The sequence below is a fragment of the Saccopteryx bilineata genome, chromosome 6, assembly GCF_036850765.1.
Source record: "Saccopteryx bilineata isolate mSacBil1 chromosome 6, mSacBil1_pri_phased_curated, whole genome shotgun sequence".
NCBI classification, from domain to species: Eukaryota; Metazoa; Chordata; class Mammalia; order Chiroptera; family Emballonuridae; genus Saccopteryx; species Saccopteryx bilineata.
The window spans coordinates 6,730,708-6,751,765 of NC_089495.1; the positions used below are offsets into that span (position 1 = coordinate 6,730,708).

The window sequence follows — 21,058 nt, forward strand, 5'->3', positions numbered from 1 at the left end:
GTAAAAATGCGGTAAATCCAAACAATAGAAACCTCTCATGCACTTTCTATGATTATTTATGCATAAATTCTAAATAACATACTGCCTACTTAAGATCAACCTCATATTTAAATAACATTATCTTGTCATTAATTTAATGTCAAGGAAGAAGCTATAAGGTTTTCAGTTCATTTTGTGATATCTTACAGACTCAAGGATCTCTACACTGCTCACAAAAATGAGGGGATATTTTATCGCTTCATATTCATCCTGAAAATGCCCTGATTTTTGTGAGCAGTGTATTTTCTCTGCTTGTGTAATCGGATAGGTTGAAAAAACAGCACGTGCTGATGACATCGCAGACAGAGCAATTGTATTGTTTTACATAAACATCATTTTAAAGTTTCGACCACTTAGCAACAATGAGCTTTCTATTAAGGGAGTGGTCTCCAGGCTCGGTTGTCTGGCTGCCTTTGTTCTGAGAGTGCGAGGACAGCTCAGGGGCGTCCCCACAGGGCTGGTTGGCAGAAGCGCTGTTCCTGTTACCAGTTGCTGTATAAGTCGGCTTGTTCTCGCTCCCTGTTTTTCTGTCTGCCTTGTCTGCCCTGGTGTGCAGGAGTCAGGAGTGTTTTATGATCATGACAAACGGTGTGATGAGTGGGGAAGGCGTGGCGATGAATACTGATAGTCCGTTTATAATATGCCCCTCTGTTCTAAGCACTTTAAGCAACTGACTCATTTAATCTTTTCAAAAACTATAGAAGGTAAATGTATGTTTTCCATATAAAATGAAAACCCAGCACACAGAGGTGAAACGTCTCATCCAAGAACAGGCTAGTAACTGGTGAACTATATAACTCTGCGAGGTTGGACCCAGCCGAGCGCTACGACATCTGTACTTGTAATCACAGCGCGATGTTCTTGTTTTTGTCAAGCCTTTTCCTATCCTTACCCTGTTGTAGCTCAGTGAAGTTGGGGTTGATGACAACATCCTGTGTATTATTCATATGTCTTTTTCTTACAGCTTTTCAGTAACAAATAGGAAAAACTGCGCAGGTAGTAGAGGTTACCAAAGCAAAGCAGTTCGGTCTCAGTTTCATCATTAGGACAAACTGGTCCCCCTGCAGTCACAGGTCGATTATAACTTCTGCAGGAAACGCCAGCTTTGTATCCCAGCGCTGCCAGAGGTCAGCTCAGTGGTGCGCCAGGAGAAAATTAGTATCGTCTCCCTTACTGATCGTGATAATGTTGTTTACAATCATTTTTGTTATATGTTAACAGGTCATAAAAATCAGAAACATGTTCTGAGGCCTGAATCTCTTGAAGGGACAGAGGAAGAGGATCCCGTCACAGCCCTGGAGTGGGACCCACTGTCCACTGATTATCTCCTCGTGGCTAATTTACACTGTGGAATTCGGCTGGTAGACTCCGAATCACTCTCTTGCATAACAACGTTTAATTCTCCCAGTGTGGTGGCCTCTGTGCGGTGTCTGGCCTGGGTCCCCAGTGCCCCTGGGATGTTTATAACCGGAGGTAAGCGTCCCCTGTTCCCCAGTGCTTTAAATGTGTGTGTGCTGTTTCATTCCATCAGGCAGGCAGATTCTACTCTTTAATGTCAGATAAAATGAAGCGAAAGCCTATTGTCGGGGTTTCTGGTAATAAATTGGAGTCCATTTTTCCGGACCTGTGCACGTCTGCGTTTGTGTGTGCGCGCAGGGGCGGAGCGCGCAGGGGAGAGCGCGCGGGGCGGAGCTGATCTCCAGGCAGGGCAGGAGGAGAGCGAGAGCACTTCCTGGAGAAGCAGCTCATCAGGCCGGGAGGCCTGCTCACCACACTGGCCGTTTTGCCGTCAGTGGGTACTTGGGGCTCAGCAGACCCAGAACTTACCACCTGGGTTGAAAGGACTCTTCCTTCATGGTCCCCTGATCCAAAGAGAATCAGCAGAGCCGAGAAGCGGTGGGGACTGGGAAGATTCTGTAATAGGAACAGTAAGGAGAAATTCGGTGACTGTGTGTACTAGGTTCCGAAAGAGAGGTCTCTAATGCGAGGGTCACATCAGCTACTGTATACACACTGTCCGTATCTGCTCAGTGTAAAATAAAGGACAGAGTCTTCTTTATCCTCTAAACACTTTTAAAGACATTCTTTGCAGTATAAATTACAATAGCTAAGATCTCAAAATAGCCCAAATGTCCGTCAGTAGATGAGTGGATAAAAAAAAGCTGTGGTGCATTTACACAAGGGAATACTACACAGCCATACAAACAAGGAAATGTAACCTTTTGTGACAACATGGATGGACCTGGAGAGCATCATGCTAAGTGGAACAAGCCCGTCAGAGAAACAAGGACCATGTGATTTCATGCATATGTGGAATCCAATGAACAAAACACACGGAATAGAAACAGACTCTAGATATGGAGAACAGACCGGCAGGCGTCAGTGCGGAGGGGCTAGGGCTGGGGGAACGGTGATGGGGTTGAGCGGCAGTTGGGTGGTTGCAGAACAGCGGCAGAGATGCGGGCTGCAGCACAGAGTATAGCGGGCTATGTCGCGATAACTGGGTATGGGGCCGGGTGGGTGCTGGGGCGGCGGGGGGGAGGGGCCGCTTTGTGGGGTGCCTGGTTTTCCAGCCAGCTTGCTGCACATCCGAAACCAGTGTGGTATGGTGTTGCATGTAAACTGTAGTTGGGGGAAAAAAACGAGAAATTCTTTACTACTTCAAGCATGTACATTACAAATGGAAGTAGACAGATTCGTCTCTATCTTAATTGCCTTTAATTTCACAGGGTAAAATTAATGATAGACATAGGACATTTTTATATAACTACTATTATTATTGAGATAAAATTCACATACCATAAAACTCAGCATTTTGAAGCACACAGTTTAGTGGTCTCTGTAGTCACCGTTTTACAATCTTGACCACTATCTGGTTCCAGAACGTCTGACCATCCCCTCAGTAAATGCTGTCTGTGCCCACTGCCGTCACCCTCCGTCACCCCACTGCAGGGCCTCTCGGTACACGTGTGTGTGTTAGCTGCTAATCTGCCGTCCGTCTCTGTGGGTGTGGACGTTCCCTAGGCAAGAAGTAACTCAGTCTGCGGTCTTTTATCTCTGGCTTCTCTGATTTAGCATCAGATTTTTAAGGTTCACCCATGTTGTTGGATGTCTATATAATTCATTCCTTTTAATCCATTGCATGGATATGCCCGATTTTGCTTATCTGTTTATCAGTTGATAGACGTTTAGCTTTCTTCTGCTTTTGTTGCTATTAAAGACAATGCTGCTGTGAACATTTGTGTGCAGGTTTTCCTACGGACGTGTTTCTCATTCTGTTGGGCGTCTTTGTAGGAGTGCAGTTGCTGGGCTGTATGGTGACTTCATGTTTAATTATTTGGGGACCTGTTGGATTGTTTTCTGAAGTAGCTTGTAAAGGGAGATGCTTTGGAAGGCAGGGGGCTTGCTCACTGGTTTCCGGGTTTGCTGGGCATCCTGTTTGGCTGCAGTTTAGCAGGGGAGCAGCTTGAGAACACGGCCAACAAGGAGGACTGTTTAGCATCGGGTGGGAGGTCCCAGAGGCGGCTCTCCTGGGATCCCGTGTCAGCAGGCAGCTGCTCGAGATCACACTGTCCTAACGATCCTTGTGGATGAAGGTGCTATGCGCGGCAGATTCTTACCCTTGGAAGGGATTTCGAACAGAAATAATAGTCAAACATGCCAAAGATGTAAAGGCTGAAGAGCATTGTGGCTGTTTCTTTTATTCTATTACAGTATGTCCAGTCTTACCGTTTGAAGAATAGCAGTTAGTAGTGCTCAAAGTCTTGCAGGTTTAAGCTTTTTATTACTTTTATGTCTGGGCATTTTATATTTCACTAAAATTTGTTAACATAATGCTTTTTTTCCCTGACTAGATTCCCAAGTAGGTGTTTTACGCATTTGGAATGTTTCAAGAACAACACCTATTGATCATTTTAAACTGAAGATCACAGGATTCCAGTGCTTGCATGTACTGAATTCTCCTCCGAGAAAGAAGTGTATGTAAAAGTGTTATCAGAGTTCAATATGTTAAAATATATTTGCTGCTTTCAAATAAAATGACTACTATAATGATATATACATATCAAATACCATAGGCTACTGAAAATCAAATTAAAAAACAAATAGCCCTTGACAATACGTGTGCTAAGGGAGCCATGAAAGCCATTCAAGTTAAGCTTCTCTTTAGAGTCCTAATACTTTTTTTCTTAAGTGAGAAGCGGGGAGGCAGAGAGACAGACTCCTGCACACAACTTGACCAGAATCCACACGGCAAGCCCCCTACTGGGCGATGCCCTGCCCATCTGGGACTATTGCTCTGTTGCTCAGCAACCAAGCTGTTTTAGCACCTGAGGTGAGGCCATAGAGCCATCCTTAACACAGCAGCCAACTTGTTCCAACCAAGCCATGATTGTGGGAGAGGAAGGGGGGAGAGGGGTGGAGAAGCAGATGGCTGCTTCTCTTGTGTGCCCTGGCTGGGAACCGAACCTGGGACTTCCACACACTGTGCTGATGCTCTATCACTGAGCCAGCCGGCCAGGGCCTCCCAGTACTTCTAAATCCTGGAAACTCGAGGTTCTAAAGACATTAGGGCTGGAGAAGTAATATTCTGGAGACTAATATATTCTTTATGTTCTCTGAAATTTTGTTTATTTGTTTCTTTAGTTGCCGTGAACATTCATAGCATGTGATCACTGAAATGTCACCAGTTCTCTTCCTTCACAGTTTTTTCACATTACAAAAGCAGTCCATGCCTATTAGAGAAAAATCATAAAATATAAAGCACATACTGATCTTGTCATTTTTGAGTAATTCAGCTCAGATAATCTATTGTTAGATATCTAGTACTTTACCTCAATTTTTTAATATAACAGAAAGTATGGAATAAGAAAAATTATGTGAGAAAAATTATGTGGAAATGAAGGTTTTAAAATAAAGACATACCGGCCCTGGTGGTTGGCTCAGTGGTAGAGCATCAACCTGGCATGTGGAAGTCCCGGGTCTATTCCCAGTCAGAGCACACAGGAGAAGCTACCATCTATCTGTTTCTCCTCCCCTTTCTCTGTCTCTCTCTGTATCTCTCTCTCTCTCTCTTCCCTTCCCTCAGCCATGGCTTGATTGGTTCAAGCACATTGGCCCTGAGGTGCTGAGGTTGACTCCATGGAGCCTCTGCCTCAGGTGCTAAAAATTGCTCAGTTATAAGCATGGCCCCAGATGGGGGATGCTGGTGGATCTAGGTCGGCGCATGTGGGAGTCTGGCTCTCTATCTTGCCCCCACCCCGGCACTTAAATTTACAAAACTAACTAAATGAAATAAAGACATACCAAATTAAAAAAAAAACAAAAAACAAAAAAACCCAGTGAATTACAGCTAGCTCCATAAGGGGATCCAAAACACCCATAATGTCAATAAACTAGACATTTTTGTCACCCATAATGTCAATATATTAGAAAAACAAGTCATGGATCATATTGTGAACAAAATTTCAATGACTTAACTGTTCTTTCTTTTATTTTTTTCAAATCATTTTTTTTCAACTTTATTTATTCATTTTTAAAAGGAGGGAGAGAGAAGCAGGGGAGGAGCTGGAAGCATCAACTCCCATATGTGCCTTGACCAGACAAGCCCAGGGATTCGAACCAGTGACCTCAGTGGTCCAGGTCGACACTTTATCCACTGCGCCACTACAGGCCAGGCATCAGCTGTCTCTTTTTTTTTTATTAATTTCATTCTGGTATGACTTGCAGTCATTTTCAGATTCTGAGAAATGAGTATTATCCAAATGAGTACAATAAGGAAGACTTTATTGTATTTGAATAAAAAAGGGATATACTAAAAAAAGAATACATGGGAAATATTTATCTATATTTCAGTATGTAATTAATGTAGATTGATCTGATTAGTTATACTACTGCTATCATTATTTTAAATTATGTTTACAGAAGAACATTCATGTCCTAAGGAAAAACTTCTTGAAAGAAGACACAGTATGAGATAAAGATTATATAGAAAAGTAATGAAGCGTGGGGACACTTAGGGATTTGAAAGTTGGAGCAATGGAAGCCCATGAACAGTAACAGTAAACCTGAGGAGGAATAGAAAATGAGGTGCAGGTGTATATCAGCCAGTTGTGATTCTTAATTTGGGTGCTAAAGGAAAGTGGATTACATAATCTCAAAAATATTTTCATTGGATTAGCAAGTAGTAGAAAGAAGTTATGAACTTTACAAGAAGAAATTCATATGCATGTGTGTTTGTGTTTTTAGAGGTGGAAGTAAACTAATATATCAAGATTTTGAAAGAAGATTCTGATTTAAAAATAATTGTTCTGTGCTTTAATTTATGGAGAGATAAGAAACCAAATATTCACAACATACTGTGTTTCCTCACACACTGATTTTTACCCATTTACTTCACCCTGCACTTTTATATACCTCTTTTCAAAATAATATCCAATTTTGTGTATATGGATATACATATATATGGGGTGGGACAAAAGTAGCTTTACAGTTGTGAGTACATGAAACACAGAGTTGATTCTTGTGTTATTATGCATTGTATCATTTTCCATTTGAATAACCGTAAACCTACTTTTGCCCCACCCTGTATTTCGGCAGAGCTGTGAGCAGTCCTGTGGCAGAAAATGTGATTATTACCTATGATGTGCTGATACGAACTCTGGGGAAAAGAAGACAGTAGAGGGTTTTTATAAATTAAGCCTTGTGGTACCATTCTGGCATGTGGGAAACTGTTGGCATAGATGTTTACTGACTGGTTTTTTTTTCCGTTCAGTTTCCGTCCAGCCTTCAACCAAAAATCACTACACGTCCTCCACGAGCGAGGCGGTCCCACCGCCCACGCTGACGCAGAGCCAGGCCTTCTCCCTGCCCCCCGGGCACGCCGTGTGCTGCTTCCTGGACGGTGGCGTGGGGCTGTATGACATGGGAGCCAGGAAGTGGGATTTCCTTAGGGACATGGTACGTGTTCAGCCGTTCCTCCTGCCATAGCCAGCACTTACTCTGTGAAGCTTCAGATGTTTACTTTTACTTACATAGTAATATTAAACTTTATTTTCATAAAGAATCAGGTGTTAGGACTTTATTTTGGTTGGCCAAAACATTTTAGAAAAATGTATGGAATGATACAAAACTCTTAAAAATCCTTTAAATCTTAAACATTAGACTATTATAAATATTCATGTCTAGGACATCGTGATCAATCTGCATGGTAGGGAGTGTTCCCATCTTCATGTGGACCATGTTAACCCTTTGTGTAGTACTGGAAAGTTACGTTCCTGTACTCTGTTTGGGAAGCAAGATGAGAAATAAAATACCTTCTTAGGAGGAAGGACAAGTCCCTCTCTGCCAGGTACTCCCAGATTGTTGTTCTCCTCTGCAAGTGAACAAGGCTGGATTATTTTTACAATTTATTTCTATTATTGAAGCACCACAATTCTGTGATTCTATCAGCTTCTGTTCTTGTGGTCATTAAGCCTCAATATGCAATAGAAAAAATACAAGCTTACTGAGGATTCACATTTCCGTTTGGTTTTGTTCTTGCTTTGTCTCCATTACCTAAAACAGTACCTGGCACAGAGCAAGAGGTGACTACCTTCTGTTGACTGACTGAGTACATGTAGTAATGTATATTGTGTTGTGATTAACATTTCTCATCATCATCCTCCTTCATTTTCTCTAATTTAGATTTTATAAAATTCTACCATTTTTTTCTATAGGTTTGAATTATTCTAATCTAGACCTTTAAAAAAAATTTTAATGGTAATTGTTTTTCCATAGAAAACCTTATAAAAGCATCTAGAGCTACAGCTAACCTTGTAGAAAAACAGAGAAATGATCAACAATACTATTATTTCAGGGCTAATTTAATTTTGTCCTTAAATAAACATAGTGAGCATTAGCAAAAATATTTTTAACAATGTATAGCTTAGTTATTTAAAAATATTCCTTTTGCAGATATTTTTTAGATTATTTAATTTTCCCTCCCTGTGAACCTGTCTTTCCATTTAGATGTGTTCCCTGTGTGAGTTACCACTTACTTTAAAAAGAATTATGAAACAAAAGAAAAATATGAGAAAATAAGGGTATTAAAATTTATATTAGTGAAGAAGTGCAATATAAGTTCAAAAGAGTTTCTGTTGAGTGCATGTTCTCGTATTAAAGTGTGCTTTATTTTAAAAACTGTAAAATTTCTAATTCAATAAAAACTTAAACATTCCTTTTTTTGTGTGACAGAGACAGAGAGAGGGACAGATAGGGTCAGACAGACTGGAAGGGAGAGAGCTGAGAAGCATCAATTCTTTGTTGCAGCACTTCAGTTGTTCATTGATTGATTTCTCCTATGTGCCTTGACTGGGGGAGGGGGGGTTACCACAGAGTGAGTGTCCCCTTGCTTAAGCCAGCGACCTTTGGCTCAAGCCAGCAACCTTGGGCTTCAAGTCAGCAACCTTTGGGCTCAAGCCAGTGACCATGGGGTCATGTCTATAATCCCATGCTCAAGCCAGCGATCCCATGCTCAAGCTGGTGAGCCCATGCTCAAGCTGGCAACCCGGGGTTTCGAACCTGGGTCCTAGTCTGACACTATATCCACTGCACCACCGCCTGATCAGGCAAGACATTCCTTGATTAAAAATTATTTCACTAGCTCTTCTCACTTTAAAATCATCTGCCAGTCGGAATAGACATTGAGATTTTTCCTTAAAATTTTTCTCATCCTTAACACAGACCCAAATTTGAGATGACTAGAAATGTTACCAGTAGAAATATATGACCCTGATGTTGTGTGCGTAGAGCATCCACAAAGATCCGAGTTACACGGGATCAGAAAAGCCCTGTTCAGATACTTTATTAGAAGGTGTGCTTCCATGTGAGTGTCTGCTTGATGAAAATGAAGACAAATGCCTCAAAATTTTCCCTTCATCCCTACATTCCTCCTGATAAGAAATCAAAGAAGAAATTCTCACAATCTAGTTCTTGCTATGTGATTTTTCAAATTTCAAACATAAACTATGAAGCATAACCATGAACTAAAGTAGAAAAAAGGCCTGACCTGTGGTGGCGCAGTGGGATAAAGCGTCGACCTGGAACACTGAGGTCGCCAGTTCGAAACCTTGGGCTTGCCTGGTCAAGGCACATATGGGAGTTGATGCTTCCTGCTCCTCCCCCTTCTCTTTCTCTCTCTCTGTCTCTCTCTCTCACTCCTCTCTCTCTAAAAAAAAATCAATAAATAAAATATTTTAAAAAAATAAAAATAAAAATAAAGTAGAAAAAAGCACACACAGGCCGTCCCTGCTGTAGGTTCCTAACATGGGTGCGGGACCAGAACAGGTCCCTGGTGAGCTGCAGCGGAACCAGCCGCTCCTCCCACTGGCTAACCCGGGAGCTCCTCCCACTGGCTAACCCCAGAGATTGCCCTTGCCTTTCCCTGGAGTGAGCTGCGCAGCCTGTGCCTGGTTTCCTGGGGGCTGTGCTGTCCGGGGTTCCTGGAGGTACATGAGTTTAAAGGGCTCCCTCTCTACTGCGAGGCAGGCGTTGGGGACAGAGAGCCCTGTGCCTGTGTTGGTTCCCCAGGTCCCCGCAGGGGCGGTTTCTGCTCCTGGGAGTAGGAGTGTCAGCACCCGTCCCCTGCGTCGGGGTGACGATGAATGATACTTCCTTTGAATTCCATCAGACTTCCCCACAGGCAGGCTGTATTCAGCCTTCACTTGGCTTAAATATGGCTGTGCACCCCACTTCACAGTTTGTGGGGTGTTTGGGATCCAAGTCACCATGTATTGGGACCCAGTAACATGAGTTTCAAAGAATCAATTGGCTAGAAATTTTTGGAACAAGATACATTAAAAATCAAGACCACGCCTGACCGGGGGGTGGCACAGTGGATAGAGCGTCGGACTGGGATGCAGAGGACCCAGGTTCGAGACCCCGAGGTCGCCAACTTGAGCGCGGGTTTATCTGGTTTGAGCAAAAGCCCACCAGCTTGGACCCAAGGTCGCTGGCTCGAGCAAGGGGTTACTCGGTCTGTTGAAGGCCCCAGTCAAGGCACATATGAGAAAGCAATCAATGAACAACTAAGGTGTCGCAATGCTCAATGAAAAACTAATGATTAATGCTTCTCATCTCTCTCCGTTCCTGTCTGTCTGTCCGTCCTCGTTTATCCCTCTCTCTCTCTCTCTCTCTCTGAAAAAGAAAAAATCAAGACCACACTGACTCTTGTTTCTGTTAAAATGGTGAAGTCCTTTAGGAGTGTATCATTGCTATAAAGAAAAAGCATATTTGCATTAAGAGACTTTTAGTTTCAGTTTTTTCTTGGTCTTTGATTATACTGCCAAATGACTTAGTAACTATGGATTAACAGTTGATTGCCTTATAAATTCTAGCACGGCATTCTGCATATGATAATCAGAAAAAGATATGTACTGAAGTTGCAAGTTAGACTTTGGAACATTTTTGTATTTAGTGGCTGATCTAAGGAACTGAGGTGGAATAAAACCTAGGTCTGTGCAGACTGGTACGGCAGCAGCAGCACAGAGGTCACTCACCAGCAGCAGTGGCCCATCCAGACTCTGTGCTTTTGCATGCCCTTCTATCTCTGCATTCATATTTAGAAACCATAGTGCATGGTTCAACTTGATTATGCATTATTATGGGTTGCTTATTAATAACACGGCTTTTCCTCAGTCGTTATGACTTCCTATGCTGCCTTCCTAGGGACACGTGGAAACTATCTTTGACTGCAAATTCAAACCCGATGATCCCAATCTCTTGGCAACAGCGTCCTTCGATGGCACTATAAAAGTCTGGGACATAAACACGATGACAGCAGTGTACACTTCCCCGGGGAACGAGGGGGTCATTTATTCCCTGTCATGGGCTCCAGGTAAGATGTACTTTATTGAAATCAGGAATACAATTAAATGACTTACCATAATTCCATTTTCATCTGAATTATCTTCTTTGTCTCAATGCCATTTTATTCCAAATGCCTGTCGAAGCAAATTAGTAAAGACGCATTTGCTAGTCCAGTTTGGGGTGGGTTGCAGCATAGGCTCTGCAGAGACACTTTGATTTCTGGGCTTGGGATGCGACCTAATTATATAGAAAAGCCACAGTAAATCAGGATGACTGAGACCCATCTAATTTCAGCTGCATTTGTATCGATATGCCTTTAACTATATAACACATTTTACCTGGAAGAAGTTTTCCTTAAACTTTTCATGTGAACCAAATACATGAAAATTCAAAATTGATTTTTAAAAAATTAAAATACATGCCTTTCCCCGATCCAGCTGGTCTGTAAATATGAGTGGTTCTGTGTCGGTTGTCACAGGTCACGTGTGCCCATGTGATTAATTCCGTGTGAATCCCATCTTTCTAATGTTGAAGAGTGCTCTGCCGAAGGGTCTTTGCTTCGGTCTCAGGAAGATGCTGCTATCTGTACATTTCCCTTATAGAACGGGGGCTGGTCTGTGGAAGCTCGGATACTTCTCCCAAAATAGTATTTCCCTGTGCTCAATATACATAATTGTGCACACCGAAATGAATGTCACTTTATAAAGTATGCAGAACATTTTAATTATTTGTGCCATTAGTAATATATTAGTTTAAAACCCGCACATAATCAGGATATAGATTTTTGTTGGTTTGTAATTTTGCTAGCCTCATGCACAGAGATTTTTAACCTGGAGTGCACGGGCTCCAAGGATGTAAGTTGTCCTCCGAGAATCTGGGAACCTCATGGAATGTTGTGAATGATTTCCAACGTAGCTGTGTACGTGCCTGCTTGTGGCAAAGGTCATCATGGTCACCAGGTTTCCGAGTGGTCAGCGAGGCAGGAAGGCTGAGGACCAGCCACGCTGCTGCGCAGCCCTCGTCTCCTCCTCTGAAGAGACCTGGAAAAGGGCTCTATACCCGCCTCTTCAAGACAGCAGTTATTCCTTTGAGCAAAGCATACTGAGCGCCACTGTGGCTGTGAAGCTAATTGAAAAGGATGTAACTTCACTACTGAAGAAGCGAGGCCCAGGAGAACTGAGCTTTCTCTTACCTCTCCCTTCTTCACCCCCCCCCATTTTACTCTTGGATTGCCGCGGCCAATGTTTGTGAAAGAGGGTCTGAGGTCAGCAGGGTGGGGTGACTGACCCAGGATTCTGTGGTGGAATCGGGGTGCAAACAGCTGTCCATGTGGCTTGTGAGCCAGTGCTCTCAGCCGTGACTCTGAATCTTCACAGCAGATCTCCCTCGCTAGCCTGTAGGGACTGGACCAGCCGGCCAGACTCGGGCCCAGGCAGCCTGAGCTGGGCCCTGTCCCGCTATGACCTGTCCAAAGTCTGAGTGGGAAGTGTGACCACGCACCCCACTCTTTCCATTCATTACGCAGAGGGTCCGATCTTACATAAAGCATTATTTCACACTCTGCACTGAGAAGTTGCCTCAAGAAAGCGAGAATATTGGGAAAAGAAAAATCTGTGATTTACTGAAATGTAGTCACTAAGGAAGCACAATTTTTAGGTAAGTATAGATGAACTTGAAAGAATAACAAAGGTTGACATGGGTGGAAGTAGAACTGGATATAAGTGATACGTAGTTCCTCTCTGTTTGAATAGAGTAGATACCATAGGAAAAGAAAAACAGTGCAAAACAAATGGAAACTTCTCCGAACCCCAAAGGGAAGCAGAATGGAAATATGAGGAGGACTTCTTTTTAAGTGGTTATAATTATTTATCACCAAGTGACTCCTCCTGTGTTTGCTCCAAGGTGGCAGGTGACAGTGTCCCTTTTAGCTGGAAGTCTGTGCCCTGTAGCCTTGCAAACAGGGCCACTGTCCTCACCACCACTGCCTTAGCAACAGCTACCTCTGACACTGTTTCATTTCTTAAAAACGAAGACATGTTTATATTTTTAATGGAGAAACATTTTTTCATATGCTTTTCTTATTTACATAAATGCTTTTCCAACCTTGAAAAAATTACTAGATGATCAGAAAAATGTAGATCCTGACTGGATGTGTGATATTGAGGAATTATTGACAATTTTTGTATTTGTGATTGTGAGTTTGGTCATGTTAGTGAAGGAGTCCTGTCTTTTGGACATCCACACAGAAGTGTTTATTAATGAAATGATCTAATGTCAGGGGTTTGCAGCAAAGAAATTTAGTCGGGGCTTTGGACAGAACAAGACAGACTGTGTTTCGATAATCATTGATGCAGTATCATGGGTCCATTCACACTGGTCACTATATTTGATGATTTCCATATAAAATTTAAGTACTTTGGAAATCTCAAGTCTTTTTCAAAAAGTGTTTTTGGAAAGTACATTTGTGGCAGACATTTTATATAATGTCTAACAAATTGTTTCCTAAGGTGATTTGGATTGTATCGCTGGAGGAACTTCCCAAAATGGTGCTTTTATTTGGGATGTTAAAAAGGGCAAAATGGTGCAACGATTTAACGAGGTGAGATGTTATTTATTGATAGCTGAATAGCCTACTGTCTTGTACTGCTCCATGCTTTTTGAATGCTTTCATCTCTGAATAGTTCATTACCAGGTGGCATTACGTTCTCTGGCTTAGAAGAAAACCCAAGAGCGTGTTTACATGCCAAAATGTAGGTGCACCAACGGTACAGAAATCCACCTGAAGTTGCATTAGAGATTCACAGGAATTTTGGGTCATCTTCCACAAATTCTCTAGGCAAATATTCAATAGTTGGAAGAAGACCAAACTCAGAACAAGTCCCAAATTATAGTCCAGTCTCTTACTGATTAGCTTTTGACATAGGGGAGTCACTGTATTGCCTGAACCTGACTCCTTCACCTATAAGATGATGAAGTTGGATTATGTAATATTTTAGGCTTCCTTTCTGTTCTTAAATTCTTTTATTCAAGGACAAGCCCTAAAACCTCCTCTCTTCCTCTTCGTAGTGTCACAGGTTGTACTGTTACTTTTGCTCGGAGTCAAATTGTCATCCACAGTTTACTGAGTTCAATTAATCCTTGGAAAATACGCATGATCTCATTAGAGTATGTTATATGGGAATCAAGGGAAATATGACCGAATCTAGGATTGCCTCACTATCTTAAAATTAATTACAAATGATTACTGTTAAGGTTTATTAAAGGTATATAACATTTCAAAAAATTTTATATGGTTGAGGCTTTACAACCGTTTCTACTAAAGATTGTTCCCCTTTGAGGATCAAGCAGCGTTGATCTTCTGGGGGTACTGAGGAAGTGTGGCCAGTGCGGAGTGTTGGGGGACTAGCAATCCGCGGTAAGCAGCGTCGCTCTCAGAAGAGGATGCTGACACAGGCCTGCTTGCTCACAGCCTTCTCTGTCTCTGCAGAGGACGGTGTCGGCCCAGCAAGGCCCCCAGCCTGCCCTGCACCCTCCCTCACTGGAACCACCGCTCTCCCAAGATAAATGGTGACATGAGAAGAAATGACCCTGAAACAGAAACTTTTGATGTAAATCCAGAAGTTTTATCTTTAGGTGTCAAATCTGTTTATCCATCCTCATGGCATCTCATGACCTAAAACATCTGCCCATTAGCACGAGGGCCGTCCCAGCCCGATGCCAGCAGCCCGGCCTCTTAGCCTGAGGGACATCTCTTGTATCCATCCTGGCTCTCACAGTCAAGACCAATACCAAAATTGCTTAAGCCTAGGAGACTAACTGTGGAAAAGGTCCACACTGCCAGCTTGTGCCTCACACGAGGACACTCAGGGTGGTAGCGAGCGTCGGTGCGCTCCACCTGGGGTGGCAAGGCCGATGGAAGGCCCCCCGCGCCTTCAGCTGAATGCATGTAGGGGCTACTTCTGTATTTGTATCCATCTTTATAGACCCTCCTTTGATCCCCGAAGAGGTTAACATAGCAAACTAGACACCACTTCCGCCACACAGCCTTAAAAGTCAGGATGAAAAGGCACGTTGCTCTCTTCTAACAGCAGGCACAATTTAAGTGCTATATAAGGTCTGGAGTGTTTTAAATTAAATTTGGAAGAGGATTGATGGTAACCTCTATTCACCCATGACCTAATTGACGGATGACATTTCCATGTATTTTTCTTGTATTTTGAAACTTTCTTACCACAGCAGCTGTGACTGTATGCATCCCTTTGCCCTTCCTCATTTCAAGAATGCAGATGAACGGATAAATATAAAGTTATTTGTTGTAGGGAAGATCTTAAATCTTTGCTTCTTTGTTTTTATAAAAATACAATTTTGAAATTGAGAAGAGCAATCAATAGTACAGTTGCCTGCAGGGTTCCTCCCGCTGTGTTGTGGTGGCACCGGGTTAGGGGCAGGTGACACCTCTCCTCCTCTCCGGCCTGATGACTAAGGAAAAGGCATTAGACAGCGCTCAACTGCACAACAGGCTTAGTGTGACAACTTCACACATTCTTAAAGGATACATTCCCCTTTCTACTATTGGCATCCTATAAAGCAAGTTCCTAAGAAAGATACTTAGAAGAAGTAAATGAATAAGAGAAAAAAGGGGGTGAATTATTTCTTATTGATAGGTATTTTACATTTTTTGAAGCATGGAAAAAATGGAATATTCTGCATTGCCTGGAGTCATAAAGATTCTAAAAGACTAGCCACCTGCAGCGGTGATGGCTTCTGGTGAGTACCCTGCCCGGAGTCGCGCTGTTCTGGAAGAGGCAGTAGGTAACACCAGCCCTTGCTGTTAGCACAGAGTCACAGTGGGGATGAGGTCCCGCTGTGCGGGTCTCTGCTCTCATCAGCAGTATACACCCACATCGGCAGTATACACCCACATCAGAAGTGTACACCCACATCAGCAGTGTACACCCACATAGGCAGTATACACCCACATCGGCAGTATACACCCACATCGGCAGCGTACACCCACATCGGCAGCGTACACCCACATCGGCAGCGTACACCCCCATCGGCAGCGTACACCCCCATCGGCATTGTACACCCACACCGGCAGTGTACACCCCCATCGGCAGTGTACACCCCCATCGGCATTGTACACCCACATCGGCAGCATACACCCACATCGGCAGCGTACACCCACATCGGCAGTGTACACCCACATCGGAAGTGTACACCCACATCGGCAGTGTACACCCACATCGGCAGTGTACACCCACATCAGCAGTACACACCCACCTAGGCATACGCTGGATTGCTGGGATGCATCTGTAATAAATCCTAATGAAATGATGCTCAACAATAAGTAAATCAGCTGGTGATTGCTTGTCAAGTGAAAATACTGCCTGAATTTTAACTAAGAGACTGAGTTGCCTTAAAGAAACTCGAAAGACTTTTCACAAAGAGTCTAAATGATTCTCATCAAATTTTCTAGGGAGTGGTGTTTCCGTTTTAAAGTGATTCAGGAGCAATCAAGTACTCCAGCAGTTCTTCACAGTTTTGTGCGTGCGGTTATTTATACAAGGATAAAAGAGCCTTTGCAAAGAGGAATAAGGTCACTTGTGCAGGAAATGCCCATTTTCAGAAGCTAGATTTTCTGACTCTGTGTTTCAGAAATGTGTGCTTTCTTGATTCTGTTAAATTCTAGGGAAAATTGGTTTCCAAAAAGAATATGTGTAAGGGAAGAGTTGCCATTGGGTTAAGAAATTGTTTTGATCAAACGCTGCTTCCCCATAGCCACAGGGCTTGTCGCCTTTGGTGGGTGACGGGGCCCTTGTGCTCAGAGGTATAGTAGTTTGTCTCGTCTTAGGTGCTGCTACACCCCACCAACTTGCTTATTTTCACTTGTTAATTTCAGTGGGAGAGACAGTACCTATGGAAACCAAAGTTCTTTGCCAGGAAATTAAAATGTTCAGAAATGACAATGTTAGTGATTTTTTCCCTTGAAAAGAACTATTTGCAAATTAATACAAAACTGTGCCTGAGTGCCCTCTGATTATGGTACAGAGGACCTGAGTGCCCTCTGATCATGGTACAGAGGACCTGAGTGCCCTCTGATCATGGTACAGAGGACTTTGCCGTGTGCTTCCGGGTGCTGCTTATTTGACAAGAGCCACAGTCAGCGCCTGCGCACTTGGAAGCACGGCCACCACACGACCCAGTGACCCCAAAAGATTTCTGGGCCCACTGATGTTTTTGAGGGTCTTTTTCAAAAACATCCAAAACCCTGTAATAAATTAGTTTATACACATTTATTTTCTTTTCTTTGTGAAGGAGGTCATAGCCCTTGCGTTATGGTATCATATAGTAGGGTATTAGAGCTTCTTTTGTTTTTGCAGTTAAATTTAGGATTTTTTTATTTAGGGAGAAGGGGCCCTTTGACCTTTTAGTTATATCACTTGGAATATGCAGGGAAAAGGGTTACAACGTATAGATCTTGGACTTGGTATGACAGTGCATGTAACCAGCATTATATTAATATATAAATTTTGAAGCTGAATATCTAATACATATGTGAGTTACATCATTATGTTCTAAAATATATGTGTATGCTTTTCCTCAATCAAAAAAATTCATTAAAAAGGTTTCTAAATCAAAATTGTCACCTTTAAATTCATATAAATGGATTACCATAATTAATGTGATGTAAATACACATACGCATAATTGGTAATAGCATTTACCAGGTACTTTGAATGCTCCCTGGCTTTGCAGGCAAGGTCTGTATCCTGAAATACTTATGTTTGACTTAGGCAGTTCTGACTTTGTGTCCTTGAATGAAATACTTAGAATGATTTTCCTGTTAACACGTGACACTTAATTTCAGTATTATTCGAACAGTGGACGGAAGAGTGCTGCGCAAATACAAACATCCTGCGGCCGTGTTCGGGTGTGACTGGAGCCAGAACAACAAGTCAGTATTTTTTTTCCCCTGAAATAAGGAATAATTACATTTCTGAGATTTTAAGTAATCATAAAGTTTAATATTATCCCCATGGGACATACCATCACTCTTTTTTAAGTAATATTCCCCTTACTTAGCCTTGTAATTGCTTATTTATTCTGCATGTCTATTTTTATTTTATGTGATTTTTACATGATTTAGAACTATCAAAGCAGCCTTCTGACACTTGAGAATAAAACATCTGGCTCATGAATGAAAAATGGAAGTCAGTTCAATCTGTGTGTGGCGTGGACTCTGCCAGGGAAACAGGACCCTCGCTCTGACCCTGTATCTGTGCATCCAATGGTCTTGTCTGACCTGACACGCCGTGGCCTCCACCTCGGGCTCAGGCTCAGGTGCAGGCTCAGGCTCAGGCTTGGGCCCAGGCTCAGGCGCAGGCTCAGGCGCAGGCGCAGGCTCAGGCACAGGCTCGGGCCCAGGCTCAGGCTCAGGCTCAGGTGCAGGCTCAGGCTCAGGCTCGGGCCCAGGCTCAGGCTCAGGCTCAGGCACAGGCTCGGGCCCAGGCTCAGGCGCAGGCTCAGGCGCAGGCTCAGGCGCAGGCTCGGGCCCAGGCGCAGGCCCAGGCGCAGGCCCAGGCGCAGGCTCAGGCGCAGGCTCAGGCTCAGGCGCAGGCTCAGGCGCAGGCGCAGGCTCAGGCGCAGGCTCAGGCTCAGGCGCAGGCTCAGGCCCAGGCTCAGGCACAGGCTCAGGCTCGGGCCCAGGCTCAGGCTCAGGCGCAGGCTCGGGCCCAGGCGCAGGCCCAGGCGCAGGCCCAGGCGCAGGCTCGGGCACAGGCTCGGGCACAGGCTCGGGCTCAGGCTCAGGCTCAGGCTCGGGCCCAGGCTCAGGCGCAGGCGCAGGCTCAGGCGCAGGCTCGGGCCCAGGCGCAGGCCCAGGCGCAGGCTCAGGTGCAGGCCCAGGCGCAGGCCCAGGCTCAGGCTCAGGTGCAGGCTCAGGCGCAGGCTCAGCACTGGACGAGGCCCCAGCATGTAGGACTTCTATGGGTGGGGCTGAAAGGTCCCCCTTGCTTAAGAGCCTAATCTTTGCCAGGTAAAAATCAGCTTAGATTTAAAAATGAATCCAAGTGTAACCGCCACTAAAATTGATCCTTGAAATCATTGCATTTCCCAGAGTCTTGTGTTTTAAACCTTCCTTTGATGAGATATAAATCATCCTTAAAAATTCAAACTTTACTCAGATATTGTTAAAACAGTGTGAAGTAGCTTACATTTTTCATATTACAAGTGGAAATATAAATATGTTAAAATACTAAAACTTCATCTCTGTGTGTTATACATAGCAGACGAAATATAGGCATATTATACGAAACGATGGACCCGTGTCTTTCTTCCTGATGATACAGAAGGATGTCCCACACTGCTAGGGGGTCGTACGCCGATGAACTCAGCCAGCCTCTCCCCCAGTATTAGACCTGACCGTCTCACAAGTTCCACCTGCAGTCTGCCATGAATGACTCACACCCTCCATCCAAAGTGTCTTATTTTTCTAACCACCCCTCTCGCCACTAAACCAGGCATAGTTGTTTGTTTCTGGGTTTCTGCCAAAGCTTTCTGAATCAATTTCAGAACTCACCCCCCCCAAACGCCCCTTTCTCTCTCCCCACCCTGCCTCTGCGTTGCAGCCAGCGAACATTTAAAAGCACAGATCTAAGCTCACCGTTCTCAGTCTGCTACAGTCTTTCAGTCCTTTGCCACCAACTGCTGGGCGGGGTGCACCACCCCAGCCAGCCTGTGCGGAGACCCTGCAGTGCCGGTCCCTGAGCGCGGTAGGAGTCTCCTTCCAAGCCGTTCCCCCTGCTCTGTGCAACTGATTCCCTGGGGGCACTGAGAGGGAAACTCTTGGCATTAGGGCCGTGTCTGCGGAATCTGTTCTTACCAATGGAGTGTGTAGTCTGACTTCACTAAGGAAGCGACATTCTAACGCTAGCGATGAGAGCTCTGTACCTTTGTGAATTATCAGTGCCATATACCATCAACTGTTTCATGTTTCATGTGCCATTGATGACATTTCAGAGACATGATCGCCACGGGCTGTGAAGACAAAAACGTGCGTGTCTATTACGTAGCCACCAGCTCGGATCAACCCCTGAAAGTATTCAGTGGGCACACAGCCAAAGTGTTCCATGTCAGATGGTGCCCCCTGAGGGAAGGCATCCTTTGCAGTGGTTCTGATGATGGGTATGTACTTTTGGATTCCAATTTCTAGTCCTTAAAATCATATGCTTATAATTTTTCAGAAATGTACTTATTTTTATGACCCAACTGATATGAGAAGCATTTTAAAGATGCACTTAACATGTTGGCAGTTCACAAGCTCCTAACTGAGTTCAACAAACAGTATTGAAACTTTGCCATGCTTATAGTAGCTTGTATTATCATCATAGTCACGCTTTCTATTTTCTTATTTTACTTGCTACAGATACTTATTTCTATCTTACTAATGACAGAGTAAATAAAAACAAGAAAATTTTTAAAGGCTCTATCTATCAGGAAAGAGAAAAAGGAAACCAATTTGTAAAGTAGAGTTTACAATTGTAAAGTAGAGAAGAGTTTGTCTTTGGCGTTGTTCACATATTACTGAAAACTCAACTGGACTCTTTTCAGTACGAAGAGAATAAAAGAAGATGATTATATATTTAAGCATGAAGAGAAGATAAGTAAGAAATGAGAGCAATTTAACATTTTGGGGGAGTTTGTGGGAGTTTCTGAAATCTTGACTTGATTTTATTTATTTTTTGTTCCTTTTTATTGAATTTGTTGAGGTGGCACTGGTTAACATTATTATATAAGTTTTAGGTGTGCAATTCTACAACACGTCATCTGCACACGGTATCGCGTGCTCACCCTGAGTCGTGTCTCCATCCGTCATGCCCCCTCTGTTCCCGCCATCCCCTCCTTTCCCCTCCCCCCTCCCTCCAGCAGTCTCTGCTCTACGGCCCTCCCTCCGGCAGTCTCCGCCCTGCGGTCCTTTCTCCAGCAGCCAGCCCCCGCTCTGCGGCCCTCCATCCAGCGGTCTCCACTCTGTGGTCCATGAGATTTTTCCTTTTTGCTCAGTCCCTCCACCTCCCCACCCAGCTCCCTGATCCCCACAGCTGTCAGCCTGCTCTCTGTGTCGGAGTCTGTCTCTGTTTTGCTTGTTAGTTCATTTTGTTCATTAAGTTCCACAT

General features: G+C 43.7%; 1 protein-coding gene across 9 annotated transcripts in view; it reads left to right on the plus strand.

Moving 5' to 3' along the window:
- WDR17 (WD repeat domain 17) overlaps positions 1–21,058 on the plus strand; it is a 92,259-nt gene that overhangs the window by 37,378 nt on the left and 33,823 nt on the right. For all 9 annotated transcript variants that reach the window (XM_066236030.1, XM_066236032.1, XM_066236033.1 and 6 more), the window contains 8 exons: positions 1,261–1,512; positions 3,894–4,016; positions 6,812–6,996; positions 10,744–10,912; positions 13,392–13,483; positions 15,569–15,651; positions 17,755–17,841; positions 19,905–20,069. In XM_066236030.1, the coding sequence (XP_066092127.1) occupies positions 1,261–1,512; positions 3,894–4,016; positions 6,812–6,996; positions 10,744–10,912; positions 13,392–13,483; positions 15,569–15,651; positions 17,755–17,841; positions 19,905–20,069 (1,156 nt within the window). The remainder of the gene's footprint in view (positions 1–1,260; positions 1,513–3,893; positions 4,017–6,811; positions 6,997–10,743; positions 10,913–13,391; positions 13,484–15,568; positions 15,652–17,754; positions 17,842–19,904; positions 20,070–21,058) is intronic.